At 51.0% G+C, this 22,674-nt stretch overlaps 1 protein-coding gene across 1 annotated transcript in view; it reads right to left on the bottom strand.

Moving 5' to 3' along the window:
- Positions 1-3,492: 3,492 nt before the first annotated feature.
- The window catches only part of PKP1 (plakophilin 1), a 47,739-nt gene continuing 28,557 nt past the window's right edge, over positions 3,493-22,674 (bottom strand). The window contains exons 3-14 of the mRNA XM_008067116.1: positions 21,047-21,441; positions 17,850-17,994; positions 16,755-16,962; positions 15,805-15,982; positions 14,078-14,192; positions 12,248-12,403; positions 11,115-11,291; positions 9,617-9,770; positions 9,084-9,270; positions 8,389-8,473; positions 5,280-5,386; positions 3,493-3,777 (exon numbers count right to left, since the gene is read on the bottom strand). Coding sequence (XP_008065307.1) covers positions 5,312-5,386; positions 8,389-8,473; positions 9,084-9,270; positions 9,617-9,770; positions 11,115-11,291; positions 12,248-12,403; positions 14,078-14,192; positions 15,805-15,982; positions 16,755-16,962; positions 17,850-17,994; positions 21,047-21,441 — 1,875 coding nt within the window. The 3' untranslated portion in view covers positions 3,493-3,777; positions 5,280-5,311. The remainder of the gene's footprint in view (positions 3,778-5,279; positions 5,387-8,388; positions 8,474-9,083; positions 9,271-9,616; positions 9,771-11,114; positions 11,292-12,247; positions 12,404-14,077; positions 14,193-15,804; positions 15,983-16,754; positions 16,963-17,849; positions 17,995-21,046; positions 21,442-22,674) is intronic.

Genomic DNA, 22,674 nt, shown 5'->3' with positions numbered 1-22,674 from the left:
TGTTGACTATGAATTTGTAATTTGGTCTCACATGATGAAGCAAATACGTTTTTCAGATTTCAAAACATATTTGGAGGTCCCAGGTCTCATGCATATAATAGCCTGGACCCTAGAAGGCCATCTTTCTCTCCTGGCCTGCCTGGCTGCTATGAAACTGTGGAATGACCCAGGAAATCAGGGCCATGGGCTGGAGCAGAGAGGCCTTGCCAGTCACCACCCTCCCAGGCTGGGAAAAGCTCACCTCCAGCCCTCCTCTAAGCATCCTGACCTTCTCCTCCCAGGTGGCCCCGATTAGTACTGATGGCCCAATGAAGTTGTGTCCACATCATTACTTGGAATTGATTACGTGTCTCCATATGCATGTCTTGTCCCTTATGAGCCTTTTGAGGTTGGGGCCCACCTCATCCTTTGCTTTTGTGACCCTCTGGCACCTGACACAGAACCCAGGTAGAATAGACAGTCAATAAACAGGAGCTCCTTGAACTGACTCCTTGAAGTTCCTACAAATACCCCACTTGGACAGGTTCATGCTTGAGGTAGCTTTCCTATTGACAAGCTACGTGACATTGTGGATACTGGTTCCCTCTCTAAGCCTCACTTTACTTATCTGTCAAATTAGGATTAGCAATCCTAGCACCACGGCGCTATGGTGAGGCTCAAATGGGCTAACATAGAGCAAGTGTCTATGAACGGTGTAGTCTTTCTTCCCTCAGGTGGCGTTCTCAATCCTTGCCTGGTAAAGAGTCAGTAAGAGGAGATCTTGGAAGGAAGTGAATGGCCTCTTCATTCCTTAACAGTACCCCAAATAATCCACTCTTTGAAGAAGTTCATTTATTGATTCCTATATTTCCAAAAAAGCAAATACATAGCATATCCCACAAGGAAACTGGGACTAGCTGGCGCAAGGTTCTTCTATCAACATGAAACAATGGGAGGGCTATAGGAAGGCTCCAAATACCTTGTAGCGACCCCCAGGCTTCCCTCCCTGGCCTACTCCCCACCCCAGCCTCGGTCCTCCCAGCCAGCCACCTCTCAGCTAGGCTTAGATGTGGACAGGCAGAGAGTAGTATCACTGTCTCGTGGGTCCCTGGGAGGAGTGTGGGGTCCATGCTGCTGGCGTGGCCCCCATTGGAGAGGCCGCTGGTGGCCAATGACTGGATTTGTCTTAAGCACAGGAGATCTCGGAGTCAAGGCAGGGACACAGTCTGTGTTCTTCCTCATGTGGCCTCAGATTGGAACTTCTTTCTTTGGGTGTCCATCTTGGTAGCATGAGACCAATGTGAACTTACAATATGGATACATGCCTCAGATACACGGAGCCCAGCAAGTCCCTTACTCCCTTTCTCTAGGAAATGCATCCTCAAGTCCCTCTCAGTTTTGCCTCTTCCACAGTGACAGGCATAGTCAGAAGCCCGGGTGACCAGGACCATCTGGGTGGCCTGAGAGGGCACAAGAGAGGTTACCAACATCAGGCATGGCCTGACTGTCTACCTCCGCCCACTGAAGTTTATAAAGATGCCTCATTCCCAAGGCAGGGGGCTGGGCCACCCAGCTCTTCATCTGGGGTAAGGAAAAGGAGCCGAGGGGCTGCAGGAAGCCAGGGCAGTGCTAAGGGGTAGAGGTACCTCCCTGAACTTGTAACAGTCTCACATGTAGTCGTTTATGCAGTCCTTTCACATGCAGTCTTCTCACCCTGACTGGACCACATGGTTCTCTCAGGGAAGCCCTAAAGCTAACCATACCCTGTCTCCTCTTTCTTCTAGGGATATGTAAGCTACATGAGGACAGGGGTGTGTTCTGTTTGGTCCTTAAGTGCTTAGAACACTGCCTGGCACAGGTTGGTGCTCTATACATATTTTTAAAACAATGAATTCCTCTGGGTCCTAGAGACTGGCAGAGGAGGCACCCTGAAGCCTATGCCCAGGACAGTCTGATGGGACCAGGCTCCTATGTGGGTCCTTGATAGGGAGAGGTGGGTCAGGAGCAAAAGCGAAGGAGGGTGGGACAGAACCCACAGCACCAGAGCACATCTGGTTAAATGGCCTGGGACACTTCTTAAAGGACTGTGTCATCACAGGCCTGGTGTCCTCCATTCTCAGTTGTCACGTCCCTTAATGGGCACATCCTAAATCCAGTATAGGGTTTTTCAGTTCTGATTGCTAGAGTAATAAGTGGGGTTATGTTGGAGGGTAGTACAGAGGGGGAGGAGACTTGGAAAGCAGATGAGAAGGGATGAGGAGGAAGAGGAACATCTTATTTTTCTAGAGAATGGTACCGACCAAGCAGTAAATTCCTACCTAAACCAGCAATGCCAGCACTGAGAGGGAACCTGGAACAAGGACGCCTTGGGACAGGTAGGCTCTGTGCCATCCTACAGCCTACCCTAAGAGCTGTTGACACAGACAAGTTTCCTCACAAGGCCTTCAGAGGCCTTTCTACTACAGCTCCTCTGAAGTGCATGGAGCCTGGGGGTTTGGTGTGGCTGGGGCCCCTGACAGGGCCTCTTTGTCAAATCCCCCATAGGTATCACAGGGTAGAGACAGGATGGTTGGGTTTCAGGGGAAGGTTGACAGCCCCTGGCTGGCTTGTTGGTGTCCTGACTTGATGCTTCCCTTTCATGGTCTATACAAATCCCCTCCCTCCAAATCTCCTGGGTCCCAAAACACTCCCTCACTTGACTTACTGCAACAGGCTTGATGGAAGCATCTTCCTGGTTAATTTCCTCTTCTACCCCACCCCCATTCTACCCCAGTTCCATTGGAAGCCAGTGTAGGTGTATGCCCAGCCCTGGCCTGTTTCCCTCTCCACTGGGAATATGAAGACCAAACAGCCATTTCCTGATCAGCTCTTTGGCTTTAAGCACCTTTTTTGCCTTCTTTCTCCTGCAATGAATAATTATAAGTCTTCTAAAAATGGGGGCTTTGCAAGTGGAGCCCACTCTATGGGTACATAGCCTGAGAATGATGAGCCCCAGCTCTCTGACTCCTCCTCCTCCAGGTAGACCTCATATAGCAAAGCAAGCAAGAGTGTCCTGCTACCTTCTAGAGCCCCACACCTGCCCTAGCCAAGTCCTTGCTGCACTGAGAGAGGGGCGGCATTATCAGACACACTAGATTTTCCCATGAGATATGCCAAACCTCTCTTCCTGCAATGTCATCTCTTAAGGGGAGAGGCTAGCCCAGGCCCAGGTACCGCCCCTGCTCTGGAGATGGTGGGCAGGAAGACTGCAGGGCTCCTTGGTGGGCGACTCTGGTGAGGGCTCTTCCCCCCACCCTCGGCACAATACATTTCAGCATCATCTACAGGCAGCTCACCAAAAAGCACATGTCATCCTTGCATATCAGTAAGAACCACAAGAGAGTCCTTTTCATCCCCTTATGGCTGCAATAACATAGCTTACCAAGCTTTTTAGCAGTTTGTAGTTATGCTTGTAGACACACACACACACACACACACACACACACTCTCTCTCTCTCTCTCTCTCTCTCTCTCTTACATTATACACACATATATATATACCATTTCTCAGAGAAAGAAATATTGACATCAGACATAAGCCCCTTTAACTCAAGAAAGTTCCCCCCCAACCCTCCCTAACCCCCATTGCCTGCCAATTCCCTCAAGGAGAAAAAAAAAAGATTTTTAAAAATTATTTCCATCATCCACAGTTTTCAGGATTCCTATCAGTTGCATTTGAACTTTTCCAAATACTGCACAGAATGGACAGAATAACCCATCCAGCAAGGCCTGAGGTCTTCTCAGCTGGGTCATATCTTTCTGGAAAAACAGAAGTTCTCAAGTTAGCATTTGTAGAAGATGTTTCCATACCAGTAAGTCCAGCCTATATTGCCACTTCTCACTCACATCTACCCTAAGGTGTACTCTGGCCTGAGCCTGGATTTGGGGCCACCGCTGGTGCATTTAGAGTTTGCTCCTATGGATTCAGAAGTTTGTCAGCTTTGTCCCCAGACCACCCTGTTCAGCGCTAAGAATTGAGACTGTGCTTATTAAGAAAATGCCGAATGGAATCTTTTCCTTTTTCAGTCTTTAAGCTATTACAGTTCATCTACCAGGAGAAGGTGTCTGAAATCTTATTTAACCTCCATTTGAACCAAAGTTACAACCCTATCTCCCCACCAGGACTCTCCTCAGGTGCTGGGGGTGAGGAATGCTGGCAGACATCCTGGGTAAAGACGTCCTCTTCTGGGTTATGTGCACATGGTTTCACACTGGAGTGCCTCTGAGACCCCTCTGGGATGGATAATGTCTGGTTTGAATATTTAGCTGCAGTTCTTGGCTTATGCACATCAGAAACACTTGAAATATTTGCTTAAAAATGCATTTTCCCTGTAATCCCAACATTTTGGAGGCTGAGGCGAGTGGATTGACTGAGCCTGTGGGTTCGAGACTAGCCCAGGCAACTTGGCAAGCGCTCGTCTCTACAATAAGTTAAAAATTAGTCAGGTGTGGTAGTGGGGACCTGTAGTTCCAGCTACTTGGAAGGCTGAGGCAGAAGGATCGCCAGAGCCCAGCAGGTTGATGCTGGGGTGGTCGTGAGTGTGCCACTACACTCTAGTCTGGGTGACAGAGTGAGACTCCAACTAAAAAAAAGAAAAAAAGCATTTTCCTGGACCCCACTCCAGGGCTATTGAGTCAGAATTGCTGGCATTGGGGATCGGGAGTGGGCATTTAGCAAGCATCCCAGGTGATTCCAAGGAATGGTAAGGGTAAAAAAGCTGCAAGCTCTTGTCAAGGGATTGGATCTGAGTCTTTAGTCTCCAGAATCATCAGCTGGAAATAAGCATATTGATCCCAGGTTTGTGCAGAGACTGGAGAGTGAATTATAAAAAAGATAAAAAAGGGAGCTGTGCCTAGAAAGTGGATTATAAAATAAAGGATTTAAAAACTGACCTGTGGATGACCAAAGCCAAAATGACATATTCTATAGCTCCAATTATACATAATGTACAACTCACTACATTATGTGAGTCATGTGAATGGTACCACCTGTGTTGTGTAGTGTGCAACCTATACATTTGTACCCTGCTTAGACCCACTAGTCTTCTGACACTATCAGGATATTATATATCGCTAAAGTCTTGTAGTGGGACAGGGCATGTCCCTAGCCAAACATTCTACACAGCTGCTTTTGTTTGCCAGGCCAAAGGATGCTTCTGTGTCCTTGGTGGGCACAGGCCTAGCCCCTCTCTCTGAGACTGCCTGAGGCTACTACAGTGGTCCAGAGGCATTCCTTGCCCTGGGGGCGGGGCGATTCTTACCTGCAAGCTGAACTTGCTTGGACAGCCTCATCTTAGAATCGAGAGGTGAAGTTCCTGAGGCTGTTGGCCCCGGCTAAGGTTCCCAGCATGTTCCTATCGAAACCTTGCTGCAAGGGGAGAAACATCAATAGTATGACAGAGGGCAGTGTGGGCTTGCTGCAGGGTCAGACACTGCCCTCCCAGAGGACCCTTGGCCCTCACAGCCTCTGGACATGGGTGTACTCTGACTGCTGCTATACATACATGCCAGGGCTAAAACTGGCCTCGTTAAATGTGCAACCAAACATAATGCCATTATTCTCCATGGTGAGATGTGTTTAAACTTCCACTGGCCCGTTTGAATTTCCCACTTGCATTTGCAGAAACCTGAACCAAGGCACAAGGATCTAGGCTAGTACTCATTATTCTCCAAACAGAACAACAACCAAAATCAGGTTAGAGAAGTGTTGGTTGTTCTTCCCTCTGAACATCTCTGCCTTAAAAAAATTTTTTAAAAATCTGACAGGAGCTCTTGGGCAGGAAGGACTTGCCAAGTATTTAGCAAACACAGCAGCAGGGGCTGGTGCTAGTGGTAAGAAGCCACTGTGCTAGAAGCCTCTGTTTATTCTCTGTTCTCCACCTTCAGCCCTACCAGCCCCTGAGTGCCTGCTGGGTGGACACTGAGTCTTTCTTGTTCCTGTTACTGCTCCTATCATACAGTCGGTGTTCAATCCATGCTTCAGAGTGAATGAAGATAGCATGATATGAGAGCAGCAACAGGCCCAGGTGTCCTGGAGAAGAGGACCCTGGTGCCAGCCCTGAGCTCTGAGAGCCAAGCTGGCCATTGCTGACCTGTGGGAACAGAAGGGGAGATGGTAGAGAGAATCCAGAATAGAGCTGGTTCTGAGCCCCGTCCCACTGCGTTTGGGCAGGTATTACATGATGTCGTTTTTTCCTCTGCAGGTTTGCTTGCTCATTCCTGTTGAGTTTGGCTGGATTTGGTGGAAAGAACCCAGGAGTGAAAAGTACTGGCTCCTAGCCTTGTTCCTGCCTTGACTCCTTGAATCAAGACAAACTCCTTGGACCCCGATTCCCTATTCAGCACAATAGTTTCAAGACATGTGGCCTGCCTCACCTGATGAATGTGAAGGTGCTCTTGGGACAGAAGCAGTGACCCAGATCATGCCAAGCACAACTGGGGGGAGGAGTGGAGATGGAATGGGGGCATGGGTTCCCCAAGGCACTGTGTAGAAGGAATCCCCCCTCAGAGTGATGCCAGTGGATTCTCTGAGTGGTTTAGGCCAGGTGTGGTCTTGGTTTGAATTTTGGGGTGAGTTGAACCCTTTGAACCACCATGAGACAGCTCTTCCTTCTCCCCCTTGGTCTGCCTGGCAGCAGCCCCTTGTCCAGCTCACCCTCATTGAGGTACTGCCATAAAGGAGCACTGGGTCATCACATGGAGAACAAGGGCCACTCTTTGCAGTGGCTTCAGGTTTCCCCAACCTTCTGAGACCATAGTGGCTTCATGAGTCCCCGTGCTGGCCCCTGCTCTACTAGAGGAGGAGTTCTGTCTCCTTCTGTCCCAGGCTGGCTTCCTGGTCTCCGGTCTTCCCCATCCTCCACCCCTTCCCTCTCCCCTTCGCTGCCCACTCCTCCTACCACAGCAGAGGTGCTTGCAGCTCTTCTGCCTTTTCACAGCTCTTTTTTACCCACCTGTTTGTCTCCTGTCTTCCCAGACCCAGCTGTAGTGAGCAGTGCTTCTTCTCAGCCCCCCATTACTCCCTACTCCCACCCACTGCCTCACCCATCATAGCGGGCCCCAAATACCTCCCACTCTTTGTCAGCAGCACTCCTAGAGGTCTCTAGAGACCCTGGAAGCACCAGATCCAGGGCCTTTCCTGGGGTCCATCCCTCGCACCTCTGGGGAGCACTGGGAACTGCTGTCTACCTTTCCCGAGAGCTTTCCCTTCCCATCAGGTCTTCAGCCCCTTCCTGGCCTTTGCACAGTTCTCCCTGTTTCCCCAGCCCTTCTTCCTCCTTGGCCCCCAGGAGAGGGTGTTTGTGCTTCTGCCCGGGTCCCTCAAGACTTTCCCACAGACCCACGCCCCACGGTGGTCTTGCCTGTTCTCAACTTTTCTACCTGAGTGGAGTGCTGCTCTGCTGGGTAGCTCTGGCTTCTCTACCAGGGCCCCACACCACTTCCTGCCAGGACTTCCATCCAAGCCTTTCAAATTTAGCCTCTCCAGACTAGGACCCCTCTTACTCCTAACTCAAAAGCCATCTCAACCTCCTCCCATCTGATCTGTTTTCTGTTTAAGGTAGCCTTGGTGTCTCTGAGCTGAAAGCTCGAGCCCCATTAGCCCTGTTATTTGGTTTATGTATGTGGTTTATGTCCTTTATGTATGTCCTCATTGCTGCCTACATCTTGGCCCAAAGAATGGTTGCTGTGGGAACGGAAAAAGAAGGCTCAGTGGGGAGATGTCTGATAAACAAGGCCGTAAATCGTTAAGATGCTATGCCTGATTAGGCAGGAGGTGTGGAGGACAGAGAGGAGATAAAAGTTACCACGGGACAAGTACAGTGGCCTACAGGTCTCTCCATCCACTCTGCCTTGCTCATGGGTGTGGAATTAGTCTTTCTAGTGTTGCTTTGATATGAGACCATCTACTCAAAACCCTCAATGGCTTCCAAGTGCCTATGGCCCAAGTCCAAGCTCTTCAGTCTGAAGTTAAAGAGGTCTTACTACCTAGCCTGAACCTACCTTTTCAGCAGAGTGCACATCATATCCCTGAATGATTCATGTGTCTTTTGTCCACCTGCTTTTCACTTTGCTCCTAAAGGATCCTACTCTTGGCCTCACACATGTCCTTGATTTCCTCTGCCCTCCGTGTGCTCATCATCTCTGGTAGTTCCCAGAGGCTAGAGATTTGGTCAGAGCCTTGATCACATTCATTTTCATGCAGATGCTGTCTATTTCTTAGATTCTCTGTCTTGTGCAAGTCTCATCCAACGAGGTGGGGCAGGTCAGTCTGCCTCTTCCTTCTTGATCCACTCAGACTTTATTCCATGTGGGGAAAGCTGTTACCGAGCGGGAAGAGTCTCAGGAGGGGTTGATGGTGTGGGCTCTTACCTGTCGGAGGATACCCTGCAGTTCCTTGCTGGACCACATGTCTGACAGGAGGAGTCGGGCAGCTTCTGCAGCCTTGGGCGAGGCACTGGGCAGGTGGGAAGTGAATTTATGAGATGAGACTCTGGGAGGCATGAGAACCATACTCTCTCCTACCCTCACCTCCAGATCCTGGAGATGGGGGAGGTCCCAGGGGTGTACAAGAGAGGAACTCCACTGGGGTGTGGTGAGCCCGGTCACTCTACACAGTGGGCACAATCCCATGCCCACCTAGAGGCATCCCAGGACTCTCCTCGGGTCCATGAGGTAGTAGTGCCCTTCCACCCTCGTCCCCAGCCCTTGTCCTGGGAACGAGTGCCCCATGGAACAGGATAGAGTCCCCATGCAGTTGGGTCTGCTGTCCCATGCCTCCCACTGACCCTCTGAGAACCCACTGCTTCCCACATCCTCCCGCTGAGGAGTGTGCTGCTTCTGTTCCCTCTGTGTAGCCCTAATGCCCAGATGCTGAACATTTAGTTTCGTACACTCCTGGCTTCCAGAACTTCTCCTCCAACCAATCCTTCCCCATTGCTGGCTCCTCCTGCACTGGGTACTTTCCCTGCTCAATGGAGAGTGGCAGGACTGCTTGGCGTGGGGGGGGAGGGGGGCTGCGATGTGGGTCAGGCCTGTGGGATGCGCCCACTCCCATCCCTACCCACCTGCTGCGGCACAGGTTGACGACATTGTTGAGCATGCTGCTGGAAAAGTACTGCTTGGCCATCTGTGGCTGTGAGGCCATCAGGTTCCTCACGGTGTAGCAGGCTGAGGACAAGATGTCTTCAGAGTTGCTGGTGTTGCCAGTGTGGCTGGTGAGAAGCCTGGTCACCTCCGGGAATACTTGGTTCCCTGGGGAGAGAAAGGAGTCAGGGCACAGGGCAGGGTGATGGAGGGGCTGAGGGGTTCCCTCTGAGGCCACCATCTTGGACTACCTCCTGCCAGGCTCCAAGTAAGGTAGGCCACTCAGGGCTCCATGCCAGGTTCGACTCAGGGTATCTTGACCCTGGAGACCTGGATGGGACTTCTGCTCCCGTCCCTCTGGTGACCAGCCCTTCCTGTCTCCACATCCCTCTATGGACAGCTTCCCCTCCTGGAATGCTTACCCCAGGGAATGGATAAGAGGTGACCTTACAGCAGGCTTTGGAAAGTGGGAGGCCTGCTGTGTCCTAGCTAGAGGAGAGACAGGTGGTCTTACCCATCACTCTGTGCAGCACAGGGTGGCGAGACATGTTGCTCAGGAGGGAGGCTCCAGACCGCACCACATCGGAGTTGCCAGATTGCAGGAGGCGGGCAATTTGCGGCAAGCCCTTTTCCTTCAGCCCAATCAACTGGCTCATGCCACTGGACATCTAGGAAAGAAGGACAATGAGGGCCACCATCTTGGGCTGCCTTCTGCCAGGCACCGAGCAAGGCGGCCCCTCAGGGCTCCATGCCAGCTCAGACTCAGGACTTTGAGATCCAGATGGAATCTCTGCAGACCTGTCCCCATCCCTCAGGTGGTTTCCCAGGCACTAAGGCAGGCAGAAAGGGTCAAGATATCCTGAAAACAGACATACCAGAACCTTTTTTCTTTCACCTTAGAAGCACCAGCAGACACACAAAAATTTGCCCAGACACAGTCAACTATAGAATGCTCAGGCTAACATGCACACCCTCCCCCCTTTCCTGACCCTGATCCCTGCCCCTAGATCAGCCTGCAGCCCAGATGGGTGGTGGGAGGGAGTCTCATTTCTCTTACTTGTGGTGACCCTGAGTCAACTCCTAGACTGATGGAAATGTCTGACGTCACGCCTCACCCATTGTCTCAGCTCTGCCCTTCCTATATCTCCTAACACTCTCTGCTCATATGAAACCACATGGTCAGGGATATTTGCCAATTAAAGAATATCTGGCCATCTTCTTCCAACTTTCCTATGTAGGTAGAATCCAATACTTATTTTTTGAGAGCCTCCCTAAGACAAAGATGGATGAGAGAGGGTCTGGGTAGAACTGGGGTCCTCTGGAGGTAGGCCTCTGAGCAACAAAGCTATCCTGGGTGTAACTTGGTCTAGGCCAGCTTAGAGTTCTTGGAGACCCCCAGCTTCATCCCACAGAGCCAGGGAAGTTCCTCTCTACTCTCAGTTTACCTTTGTCCTCCTTGTCCTGCTGCTGCCTAAGTAAAGCTGGAGAACAGTTGGTTACCTGACCCATCTGAATCCTTCTTGATTGCAAACAGGCTTCCTCTGGCTCCACCCCATACCATCGTGCCCTTCAAGCTGTAGACATTTGCCCTAAACTACACTGATTCTGTCACATCTTCCTCTGGACCTGCCCATGCCCCAAACCCTCTTCTTCCACAATTGGGAGACACCTCCTGCCACAGACATACTTTCCACTCCTGTCCCCACCCCAGGCAGAACCCAGGAGGCCAGCCTAGGACCAGGAACCATGTGGTCAAGGGCCTTGTGTGGATACTGACGGCATCCAACAGGAGTGGATTCACCCACTATGCACTCCCAAGAGCTCCCAGAGGGTGGGAGTGTTTCCCCAGTGCCCAGTCCAGAGCCTAGCATGCACCAGGCCTTATACTGATGTATGAAGAATGAAGCTCCGAAGCCCATGTGTGTTTGGTAGACTCAAAAGGGGACAGGCTGGTGGGAAGAACAGGGAGCAGAGGCGGGGAGCTGCAGGAGGGAAAGCGTGACCCCGCTCACCAGCCCCTTGCTGGCCGTCAGGTTCTGCAGAGCACCCGCACAGGCCTCCAGGGTGGCGTCTTTCTTGCTCTTGCCCATGAGGTTCAGGTAGGTGCGGATGGCATCTGAGTGGTACAGCCAGCTGCTACCCTTGGGGTTTGTCTCTTCCTCAGGAAGGGGGCAGTCGTAGTTGTTGTTCTGAGGACAAAGAGCAGGTCAGTGGGGTCAGTGGGGGCCTGGTGAGGTGACATAACCCAAGCATTCTTTTTTTGGTGAGAAAGCAGGATTTATTGAGAGGATAGAAAAGCTCCCAGAGCAGGAGGGGACCAAGGGGTTTGCTCTAACCCAAGCTTTCTATCCCCACCTCCCAACCCCAGGGTGATGGTTCTGGAGGAACGGGACCAAGGAAGCACCTGTGCAGGCAAGCAGCCTAGAGACAGTTGCACTTCACCCCTTTCCTCTATATCCTTTGGCAACTCCATGAGATGGAGGAACAGGCCATGGCTCTCTGGACTGTCCCAAAGCGGGCAGAGACCATTCCCGGCATCTTGGGGACTGTGCTCCAAGGCAGCCTCAGTGCAAGTTTTCCAGCCCTGTGATCTGCTTTGAGGGGTCTCGTATCATAAGCTCCCTCCCCTCCCAGAGAAATAATATGGGTTTGACCCACCCTCAGCCAACAAGAATGGTTTGGGGCCTGCCTTCCACAGCCATGCCCAGTGGAGGAGGTCTGACCATCCCTCCACAGCATCCCTCTGCCTCTGGAGAAAACCAGAAGGGCTCAGGATATGGTTGGAACAAAAGTCAGAGAAGGGTCAGAGTTCTAGCTACCCCCAAATCCTCAAGGGTAAGGAAGAAGATGGGGAGACTCGACACTTTCCACAGTAAGAGAGACTGAGGCCTGCAAACCAGGGACTACAGTTTTTGACCTCTGGGGTGGTCTGGGCCCCTACAGTCCCAAGAACACAGATCTCCTCTGTATGCAAGATGGAATGGCCTCCACCCAGCTCCTAGAGTGCAGCACGAGTCCAAGATAAAGGCTGTGGGATGGGCCTGTCCTCTAGGACTGGCTCCAGGCTCCAGGAAGGCTGAGAGGAAAGAGCGGGTGAGGCAGTGGGTCCTGGTGTGGTGCTTAGTGGGGGAGGCCTTGGGCTCACCATCATCTTGTCACTCTTGTTGCTAAAGCAGCCAGTGGAAGACTTCTCCGTGTAGGTATTGCGGGCGTTATACTCCAGCTGGCGGTAGCGAGTAGGCACCTCGGCATCCAGGCGGTAGGAGAGGTTATGCAGGATACACATGCAGTTCTCCACGGACTGTGGACCAAGCAGAAGCACAGGTCTGAGCCTCTGTCCAGCCCTTGATGGGCTTCTGGCTCACCCCCTACCCTAACTAATAAGAGAGCAGCAGGCACCCAATCTGCATCAAAAAGAAGAATGCAGGCATTTGCCACACCCTCTGCCTGAAATGTCTCCTAGGGACACTTCTGGGACCTGGATTTGAATCTATCATTTCCTGGCTGTGCACACTTGAGTGACTGGCCTCACCTTTCTGGGCCTGTTTCCTCAGCTAAAATACTAAGAACTAAGATTACCTACTTCACTGGACTACTGAGAAGATGATATGCAGAAAGTACCTATCATGGGACCTAGGACATAGTAGGACACAACAGACTATGGCTACTGTTTCTACTGCTATGACGATGCCCCAGTGGGCAGACTGGGATTTTGGAGAACACATCTTCCCTCTTGGAACAAACTCCTCCAGAAGAAGCCCCAATACCTTTAGGTTCAAAAACTATCCTGCCCCTACCAGTTCCCCTTGCCATGGTCAGTCCTCAGCCTTCAATATCAAAGGTGTAAAGTCCACACAAACAGCAAAATCTGGGACCCAAGACTTTATGGCAGCTGGGCCCAGATCTTTGTGTTTTCCATTGGTGAACCTCCCAGGCTAGGGTTTGGAGGCTGCAGATTTAACCTCCTAAGGATGTTTGGTTCCTGCTGGGGTTTGAGGGAGACCTTGGGGTTACACAGATGTTGGGGTTGTTGCCCCCAAGAGCAGAAAAGCACCTTGCCCACTGGAACCAGGCTGAGCAGCCAGGTGACAAGGCTCTCCTCTGAAGCCCTGCTGTCACTCCAGTGGAGGGAGTAGGAGATAAAATCCCATTTCATGGAGACTGTGCTGAAGACTCAGGTGTTATGATGCTAGCCAGTCCCCTGGTAATCTGGAGACAGCTGGACCTCAATGTTTCCTGAGTCACTGTCCTGCCTCAGTGGGGATATCTCAGCCTTTGTTGATGTGCCTGCTACAATTTTTCCTTTCTGTCTGTCTATGCTGGTGTGTTCGAAAGTCCAGAGGCAGGTGGGTGGCTCTGCCAGTGGCCTTTTTGGAAGCCAATGGGAAGATGGCTGTAGCAAGAAGAGCCTTGTCTCAGGGAGGACCCCAAGCCCTAGAAACACCTGCATGGATTCCTTGGGGCTGCAGGGATGGGCTTGGGACTGCCAATGACACCACAGCCAGAAAATGCTTGCTGAGAGCTTGCTCTGTGCCAGGCTGTCTTCATGTTTTACTTATTAATTAACTGAGTCCTTCAAACAATCCATGAGGTCAATATGCTTATGATCACTGCCATTACAACAAAGAGTGAACTGAGGACCACAAAGATCAAGGAAGCAGCTACATCCACTCAGTTTCTAAGTGAGGGAGAGATGATTTGCATGGGCACATTGCCCCGGAGTCTGCCCTTGCAGCCATTGCAGTGTTCTGCATCCAGATGTCCCCTCCACCACCCCTGACTCTGTGCTCCTATCCTGTCACTGGGCCAGGCCTCAAAGGTACCCAGAAAGTACAACCTTGATTTGTGGGGACCCAGAGTCCAAGGAGCTGCCCTCGCTGACTGGAGGTGTGGCCCATGGCTTTGGAGCTCTGAACAGGGAGAACAGGGCCTGGGGCTGGGGGCCAGGGGTGTCACCAGGGTGCTGTACTCTCACCTTGTCATCACAGCGGCTGGCTGCCACACAGTTCTGTACATAGGCCATGAGGGAGTCAATGAGGCCCGAGTAGTTACGCATGGTCTGGCGGCCTGCGTCAGCCGAGCTCAGGTTCCTGGGATAGAGAACAGAGAGAGTGGGAGGATGCAGAGAAGGGCGGAAGCGAGAAAAGGGAAGGTAGGGAAGGAGAATGTGGCAGGGGACAGGCAAGGGAGATGTGACAGGAAGGACAGGATGGAGGTTAGAGGTTGTGATAAGAGGAGGAAGGAAGGAAAATAAGAGGGAAGGAAGGAAAGAAATGAAGAGGGAAAAATAAATGAAGAAAAAAGAAGGAAAGAAAAATCCTTGAGCCAATTATGCTTGATCCTCACTGAGACAGAAGTGACATCTTGTTTGAACTCAATTCTTCTCACCCTTCTTTCTGTCTACTCAGTCCCCAGGCCAGTAACTTTGATGACTGTCAATGTCTTCAAGTGTCAATGGCTCCTCTGAAGTTGGCAGCCTAAGCTCCCCCTGCCACTAGCGGCCCCTTGTGGAACAGGAGCCAGAAGCTCCTGCCTGCCCAGTCTCTTTGTGAGTCAGGAAGGATCAGGGTGCAGCTGAGGGTGGCTTGGCTGGGGACTCGATGCTCCCTTCTCCCTGTGCAAGTTGTGTTCTGCCCCTAGCAATAGGCGCATTCCCAAGCAATCTGGGCCCATCTGCCTGGTGTGTGCGCGTGTGTGTGTGGGGTGGGTGTATGTGGCTGCTGTTGCTACCAGCAACCCTGCAGCCCCATAAAGTCCTTAATTACACTGGCTTTTCATCTCCCTAGCTCTCTGCTCCCTGGAGGCTTCTGCTGGAGGCTGGCAGGGAGAAGCACAAGTTGAGACACAGAGGCACATGCTGACTGCACCCCCCACTTTGAGGGTTCTCAGAAGTTGGGGAAGACAAACCCCATAAGAGCAAAGTGGGACCCTAAAGGGATCTTGTTCTAAGGCTCCAAGCACTGTACCAGCAGTCTCCCCCACTCTCAACACCTTGTAAACCTGCTCCTAGAACAAGCACACCCCCAGCCCCACGGGGGCATTGCCACACCCTGGTGTGGAACTCAGGAAACTTTGGGCAAAGCAGTGCCATCTTCATGCCAATGAATGTGGCAAACAGTTTTAGCACCACAGCCGGGAAGTGACTCATTAGCCACCAATCAGTAGGATTGGATATTTGGATCAGGCATTTCTACTCTTAGATTCCTAACTTGGCTGGGGTCGGTGGCTCACTCCTGTTATCCCAGGACTTTGGGAAGTTGAGGTGGGACGATCACTGAATTCAGGTCAGAAGTACAAGACCAGCCTGGGTAATATAGCAAGACCCCATCTTCACAAGGAAAAAAAATTAACCAGGCATACATGTAGTACCAGCACTCAGGAGGCATCACTTGAGCATAGGAGTTTGAGGTTGCAGTGAGCTATGATTGTGCCACTGCACTCCAGCCTGGGTAACAGAGCAAGACCCTGTCTCTTAAAAAAAAAAAAGCCTCCTTACTAATGTCCCCTGTGTTCCCTTAAAGAAGGTGGTAGACTCCTGAGCCTTATCCAGATTCAGGGAAGTTCAAGATGCCCAGGTCCCCATATCATGGGCCCTGCCCAAGAGAGCCAATGCTGGGTTGTCTGTTATGTGCTGTGCCCTGGCAGAATGTTAGCTGAGATGGGGCTGCCTGGCGAAGGGTCCCATGTGTCCTCTTCTCTCACCTCAAGCAGCCAGTGGCATTGAAGAAGACCTCAGGGTCCACCACTTCCCGGGACATGTTGCTATTGCCATTGCACCAGCCGGAGAAGGGAATGATGACACGGTCGGTCAGAACAGGCAGGGCATCAGCAATGAGCTCCTCCTTCAGTTCATCGGTGGAAGACAGGTTCCAGAGCAGCCCTGGGGGTCAGAGATCACTCCCATAATTGCCAAACTCAGAGAGCCCCAGGAACCAAGGCACCAGCCCCATCCTGGGCTCTAGCAAATGGGTTGTACCGAAATATCACCTTCCATGTAGGCATGGTCTATCAAACCTACTGTTTGACTGTTTCATGAGTCCATTTCTCAATGTCCCAACTAGACTGCAGGTTCTTTGGGGGCAGCAAGCATGTCATAGTTCTCCATCAGGGTCAAAATTATGTATGTGGAAAGTGATCAAAAAACCATTTGATTAACCAGTGGCTTTTAATTTAAATTTTAGAACTTGGAATCTTTTAATGATCTCTATTTTCCACTGAAAGTCATTCCAGAAATACGTATCAGTCATTACTCTGTACATTGTCTGATTTGATCTTTTTAGTCCAATTTGAGGTCTTCATGGTGACTCCTGTTTCTTGTGCTTCCCTCCTTGAGTGCTATACATATTATTTGAACACAGGGTGGGTGTTTAAGACCTGCTAACCCTTTCCCCTATCAGTCCTACTCTCTGCCATCACCTGCAAATTCCAGGGCTTGCTGAATATGGATCCTGCCTGGACACCAGCTCTCCTCCTCATGTCCTCTAACCTCAAAAAGACTATGACTCCTTATGGGTCCATACCACTCAGGGTCACCATCTGAATGCCACTCATCAGGCCACTGGACTACCAGAATATCAGCCCCAGGCCACAGCCAGCAGAAAACTTACAAAACTTCCCCCCACCCTCGGCCCTCCATGGCAGGAATGTCTTACCGGTCAGTTGTTTCTGGATTTCGGTGTTCCCGGTTCTTCTCAGGAGATTGACAGCTTCACGGATCCCATTCTGCCTCCGGGTCTCCAGCTTGTTGGTGGTGCTCCTGAACACCAGGTTGCGCAGGGCCCCCGCTGCAGCCTGCTGGACATTCTGGTTGGGGCTACGGAGGAGGTCCACCAGTTTGCAGATGCCTCCCAACTGATAGACCTGCCAGAAGAGAGTCGCCACGTTGCCTGGTCAAGGGAGGTGGGGCTGATCTCATAGTTCTCTACTCAAAGTGGATTTTTCTCAGGAAGAAAAAAAACAGAACCAAAAACTACTTTCAGTTCAGAAACATCTAAGTCAGCCAAAATAGATAAGCAGTGTGAGGTAATGGTAACTGACCCATACCAAGAACCAAAAGACCTGGATTCAGATCTTAACTCCCCACATCCCAGCTGGAAGACCCTCAGCAAGTCACTCATCTTTCCTGAGCTCTACTTTCTGCCTTGGGGGTATGGTGGTGAGGGCCAGATGAGAAATGGCTAGGAATACACTTCGAAATCCTAAAGTAGAACACAGACATAAGGGAGACTCTCCCATGGAAACGCTTTCTCCTATGGTGGAAACTTTGATGCAAACTGATCCTGGACTCTAGGAAACCCACTGACGGTGCTACGTCCTTGGGCTGAATTACAGAGTCCTGTAGATGTCCTTCCTGCCAGCAAAGCTTGGGAGGCATGAACAAGCTCTGATTTTCACCATAAGATGCCTGGAGAGGGAGAGAGCAGAGGGAGGGAGAAAGGGAGTGGGAGGGCAGGAACTGAGGGGTGGGGAGCAGTCATGTTCTTTAGTGAGATTTGTAAAGGAGCATTTCTGTTGAACCCATGGCTGGCATTGAAGTGTATCTTCCATGATCGACAGGAGAAATGCACCCCCACAACGTCCTCTGAACCAGAAGGTTAAGATGCCCAGCTCTGACCTTGAGCAGTGTGAGGGCTTCCAGCAGCTGTTCAGGGTGAGAAGGAACCAACTGCAAATGCCCCCATCCATCTCCAAATGCAGAGTCAGATCTTTAAATGCACATCCAAGCCCTGTCCAGGTCCATCAGTTACCTGTTGCTTGGCAGATTCGTCCTGGAAGCAGGTGTGCTGGATGTAATAGGCCCCGATGGCTTGATATTTCTCATCCTGGGAGCTCAGGTACTGCACAGCCTTGGGAATGGTCAGCCCACTGCACTCAATGTCCTCACTGCAGATCCTATGAGGAACAGACAGTGGGAGATGAGTTACAGGGTTGACTGGGAATCCTGGTGAGAGGGTTCAGGATTCCTCCTTATACTCTCAAGCTGCCACAGCCTCATCTTCCCTCCAGAGAGCCGGAACAAGCCAGGTCCAGGCCCGTTTGGAGGACACCCCTGGGAACAGCTTCTTCAGAGGAAGAAAAGGCACACCCATTGGGTTTGCCTCATGTGAGAACACTGGCTATGTGAGGCCCTGGTCATGCTTAATGTCCAAGCAGCTGTGCTATCTCTACACTGAGGAAAAACTCCATCCTATTTCCTGAGGGGAAGCTTCCTACCCACTCTACCAAGTCTTATGTTTGTGCCTGGTATTGGGAAAATGGAAGACAATGGCTGTGAGCCCATCCATCCATCCATCCATCCATCCATCCATCCATCCATCCATCCATCCATCCATCCATCCAACCAACCATCCATCCATTCAACCAACCAACCATCCATCCATTCATCCCCAAGTTCAACTGGATCTTCTTATACAAACATTCTCATAACTGCCCCTCCTTCCCATCCTTTGGGTCACCACTTTTGTAGGATCACTCTTCTGGGGATGGCAGCCAGAAAACCCTATATCTGGCTCTTACCCAATCTCTCACCCAGGCTCTTACCCATCTAATAATTTACATCCTGTTATTAGGTAAGTGGTCCTAAACCCCTGTTTAGCATGTGTTCCCCAGCTCAGAAACCATCAGTAACTTCTCCTTACTGCAAATTAAAGTTCAAACTGCTTAGCCTGATATCCAAGGCCAGGTGTTGGGTTAAACCATAGGAAATGGCTGATCATCAACCTTTCTTTTGAGATACAAAACCAGAAATTTAATATATTTTAACCTAACCAACCAGCTTCATTATGTCCTCTTGAACATTCTCTAGCCCTAACAGGGTCTACTCCAGCGAGACTGTCCTATTTTCTGTGCACCAACCAGGTCTCAGTCTCACTTGAAGGCATGCCACAGGCCCTGCTGAAGTCCGACTTCTCTAGCCTTCCCAGGGAAGGGATACTGCTCTTCCAAGACTCCTCCAGCACCCATGATGTTGAGTCACAGGCTAGTAACTGACTATGTCCTAGCTCCTGGAAGAGAAAGAGAGTTTCCTGAGGGCAGGAGCAGACCCTTCTGTGGTACCTGGCCTTGCCCCACTGGATACTCTTCAGCATTTACAGAGGGAGCCCTTACCTCATTTGTACTAAACTCATGCTTTGCCATACCAGGTGCTCAATAAATATTCTTGGCTTAAGCTATGGAAAACCAACTTCATTTCTAAAAAAATCAATCCAAGGGGCAGAACTCTCTGGCACTGGGTTAGTAGTCCCCTTTTCCTGAATCCAAAGAATGTCACCCTGCATTTGTCAGTCAAATGTCACCTCTAAATGGCTTGCCACTCATTTCCACCACATGTCGCCGCTCCACTCGGATTCTCTACTCAGGGACTCTGGCTGGCACAATGAGCCAAGGCCGGATGCTGCCCTGTGCAGTCTCCAAGGGAGAGAACTTTCTTAGTTCTTCTCCAAATCATCCTAAATATGCCTTATGGCCCTCCAGTAGTTAGGAGAGGTCTAGCTCTATAATGGGGGTCTGCTTATTTTCAGAACAGAATGGTACTGGTAGGGAAGAGCACAGCATGTAGAGTCAGCTAGGTGGCCTTGGACAGCCCACTTATCATCTCTATGCCTTGTTTCCTCCTCAGGAATACCAGCGCCTGCTTGCAAGGGGTTGTGAAGATTAAAGATGAAGAATGCAGAATTCCTGGGGCTCTGTGAAAAGGAGTTAATTGTGCAGCTCCAGAACAGCTCTGGGCTGTCCTGTCCATAACTGTGTCCCCTGCTCTCACCACAGAGCCTGGTATGTAGTAGATGCTCAGTAAATGTCTGCCAAATAAATGAATAACAATGATCAGTAGGTGGTGATGAAAAACAGCTGGAAGATTTATGGACCTCTGAACCCTGAGGGTAGGCTCAGTGTCACTATGTGCCTAGGGTGCCTTCTGGGACACCCATTTGGTCTCCTAATTCCCACTGGCTGGTGGCCTTCAGCACTTTTGTACTGGAGTTGTGTTCTGTTCCTTTGCACTAGATCATGTCCCTCAGTTTTTATGTCTGTTTATCCTTTGGAGTCACCTGTGTTATAACATACACTGAGACCCATTCTATCCCCTTTGCCCAACCAGGCATGCTCCTTTGCTCTTTTAGAATATAGAGAGACATTCACATGCCTGAGATCAGAGGTTCTCGAACTCCAGTGTGAATCAGTCACCCAGAGGCCTGTTAAAACAAACATTTCTGGTCCTCTCTCCCAATGTTTCTGAGTCAGTAGGTTTGGGTGGGTCCCCAGAATGAGCATTTCTTTTTTTTTTTTTTCGAGTTTGAGTCTCACTCCATCGCCCAGGCTAGAGTGCAGTGCCATGCTCACAACCACCCCAGCGTTGATCAGCTAGGCTCAGATGATCCTTCCGCCTCAGCCTTCCAAGTAGTCAGAACTAAGGCCTGCACTACCATGCCCGGCTAATTTTTTGATTTACTGTAGAGATGAGGTCTCACCAAGTTGCCCAGGCTGTTCTCGAACCCATGGGCTCAGGCGATCCCCTCACCTTGGCCTCTAAAAGTACTGGGATTACAGGCTTGAGCCACTGCACCTGGTCCAGAATGAGCATTTCTAACGAATTCCCAGGTGATGCTGATGTTGCTGGTCAGAAGAACACACTTTGAAAAACACTGGTCTAGCTAACCTCTAATTAGCCTTCTTCTGTTCCTGACCTTTGACTATTAAGACCTACATAGTCAGTGTCTGGGCTCTGTCTCCACCTCACACTGAGAACTCCCTGAAGTCAGGGACTCATCAGGCCAGGGACTCCCCAGGACAGGGACAATGAACTTCCCAGGGACAGAGATTATGTCTGTCCTGTCATCCCTGGAGCAGAGTACAGCCATGTGACCAGTTTGTTTCCCACCTGGCCCCAACCTAGTCCCTCAACCGGCCCCCATAGCACCTCCCCCCTCAGCCTAGCAGCACTCACTTGGAGCTGGCCCTGGAGTGGCCAAAGGACAGGTCCTTGTTGCAAGAGATGGGCGGAACATACACTGGATCCTGCTTGGAGGCACAGGAGGGTGGGCGCACAGGGCACTTCTTGACAGCCTTCTGACCACTGCAGGTGCTGTAAAAGCTATAGCGGTTCTGGGTGGTCTTGTGGCCCTTGCTGCCCAGCGTGCCCTTGCGCAGGGTACCCCGTGGGTCGCAGTAGAGGTCGGGCTCACTGCGGCTCGCCTTGATTTTCTGCATGAAGCACATGTCGCTGCCTGCGCCGGTGGTGTTGCAGCTGCCACGGGGGTAATGCCGGCTCCAGTTCTCCATCTGGCTGTATGAACTGAAGCGCCGGTTGTCAGGCTCCCGCTTGAGGGTTCCATTGTAGATCTGACCAGGGAAAGGGAGAAAGGCTCAGTCAAGGTTATAATCTGGCATCCTGGATCCAGCTGGCCATGGGACACAGCCCTCTCCCAGCCCCCATAGCAATGTGTATAGAATCCCAGAACGTTTGGAGTAGAAGGAACCTCAGCCAGCATCTGATATATTGCCTTTCAAACTGCAGTCTGGGACCCATTATGGATTATGAACTCAATTTAGTAGATTGTGACCATCATTTAAAAAGTAGACTAGAATAATATATCCTGGAATATAAAATAGCATTGAGCAATGCAGGTAGTAAAGACACACTTGTTTTGTGAAACAGTGTGTGGGTACTGGGTTGCAACGCAAAGTGTATTTTCTTCTGTGGGTTGCAGTCAAAAAATTTGACAGCCACTGATCTGGTCTCACATGGGCACAGTCCCAAGGGGAGGTGGAGGTCAGAGAAGCGGGACCTTCCAGTAGTCACTCGGTGAGGAAAGGGTGGAAACCGAGACTTGAACCTGCATCTCCAAGCCCTCACCCTGAAACCCTGTGTTATTGTCAGACACCAGCAGCTTCTGACACAGCCAGCCCTCCTTGCTCACTTGTACTCAGCACACAGAAACTTTCATACTGGTCTGGACTGTTATTTTCTGCTAAACTCTTCATCCTACCTCCCCTCTGCTAGAGCAAGAAGCAAATGGTAACATGTCATCCAGTGGAAAACCCTCAAAGGCCAAAGAGGCACAGTTCTCTTGCTCCCTGGGCCCTTTTATGAGGGACTGTGAGCTAGGGGCCCACTTGGACACAAGGAGGCAGGCCCAAGGTTGCAGGGTGGGGTGTGGTGAGGACCTCCCGGACTATGTTGTCAGACTGGCAGTGGGAAGAGGAGCAGAGACTCGATCCAACAGGGAAACATACAACGGACAATGAGGTATACTCAGGGCTCTGTGTGAGCCCAACTGGGGAGTCAGCCTCCCTGGGAAGAGCCTGTGAGGCTGGAGACTTGGTGGGAATTAGCTCCGGAACAGAACTGTCCGAGGAGGACTTTCCCAGGAGCTTACAAGCTGGTGGGTCTGGCTTGTTCAGACTTGTTCTCACTAGAGGATCAACATTGAACCTGATAAAATGTCTCCACACAGGTGCTGACTTGGGACTCACCTTTGCAGGGATAAACCAGGGCCAAATCCAGCAACCCAGAGCCTGCCCGCCCCTCCCCGTGACTGTGTAAGTGAGTGAGTGTGTGTGTGTGTGCGCGTG

This window comes from Carlito syrichta, unplaced genomic scaffold (assembly GCF_000164805.1).
Source record: "Carlito syrichta isolate Samal-C Ts95f unplaced genomic scaffold, Tarsius_syrichta-2.0.1 Scaffold309294, whole genome shotgun sequence".
Lineage (NCBI taxonomy): Eukaryota > Metazoa > Chordata > Mammalia > Primates > Tarsiidae > Carlito > Carlito syrichta.
The sequence above is the reverse complement of the archived record's forward strand: the minus strand, read 5'-3'. Positions and strand labels throughout refer to the sequence as shown.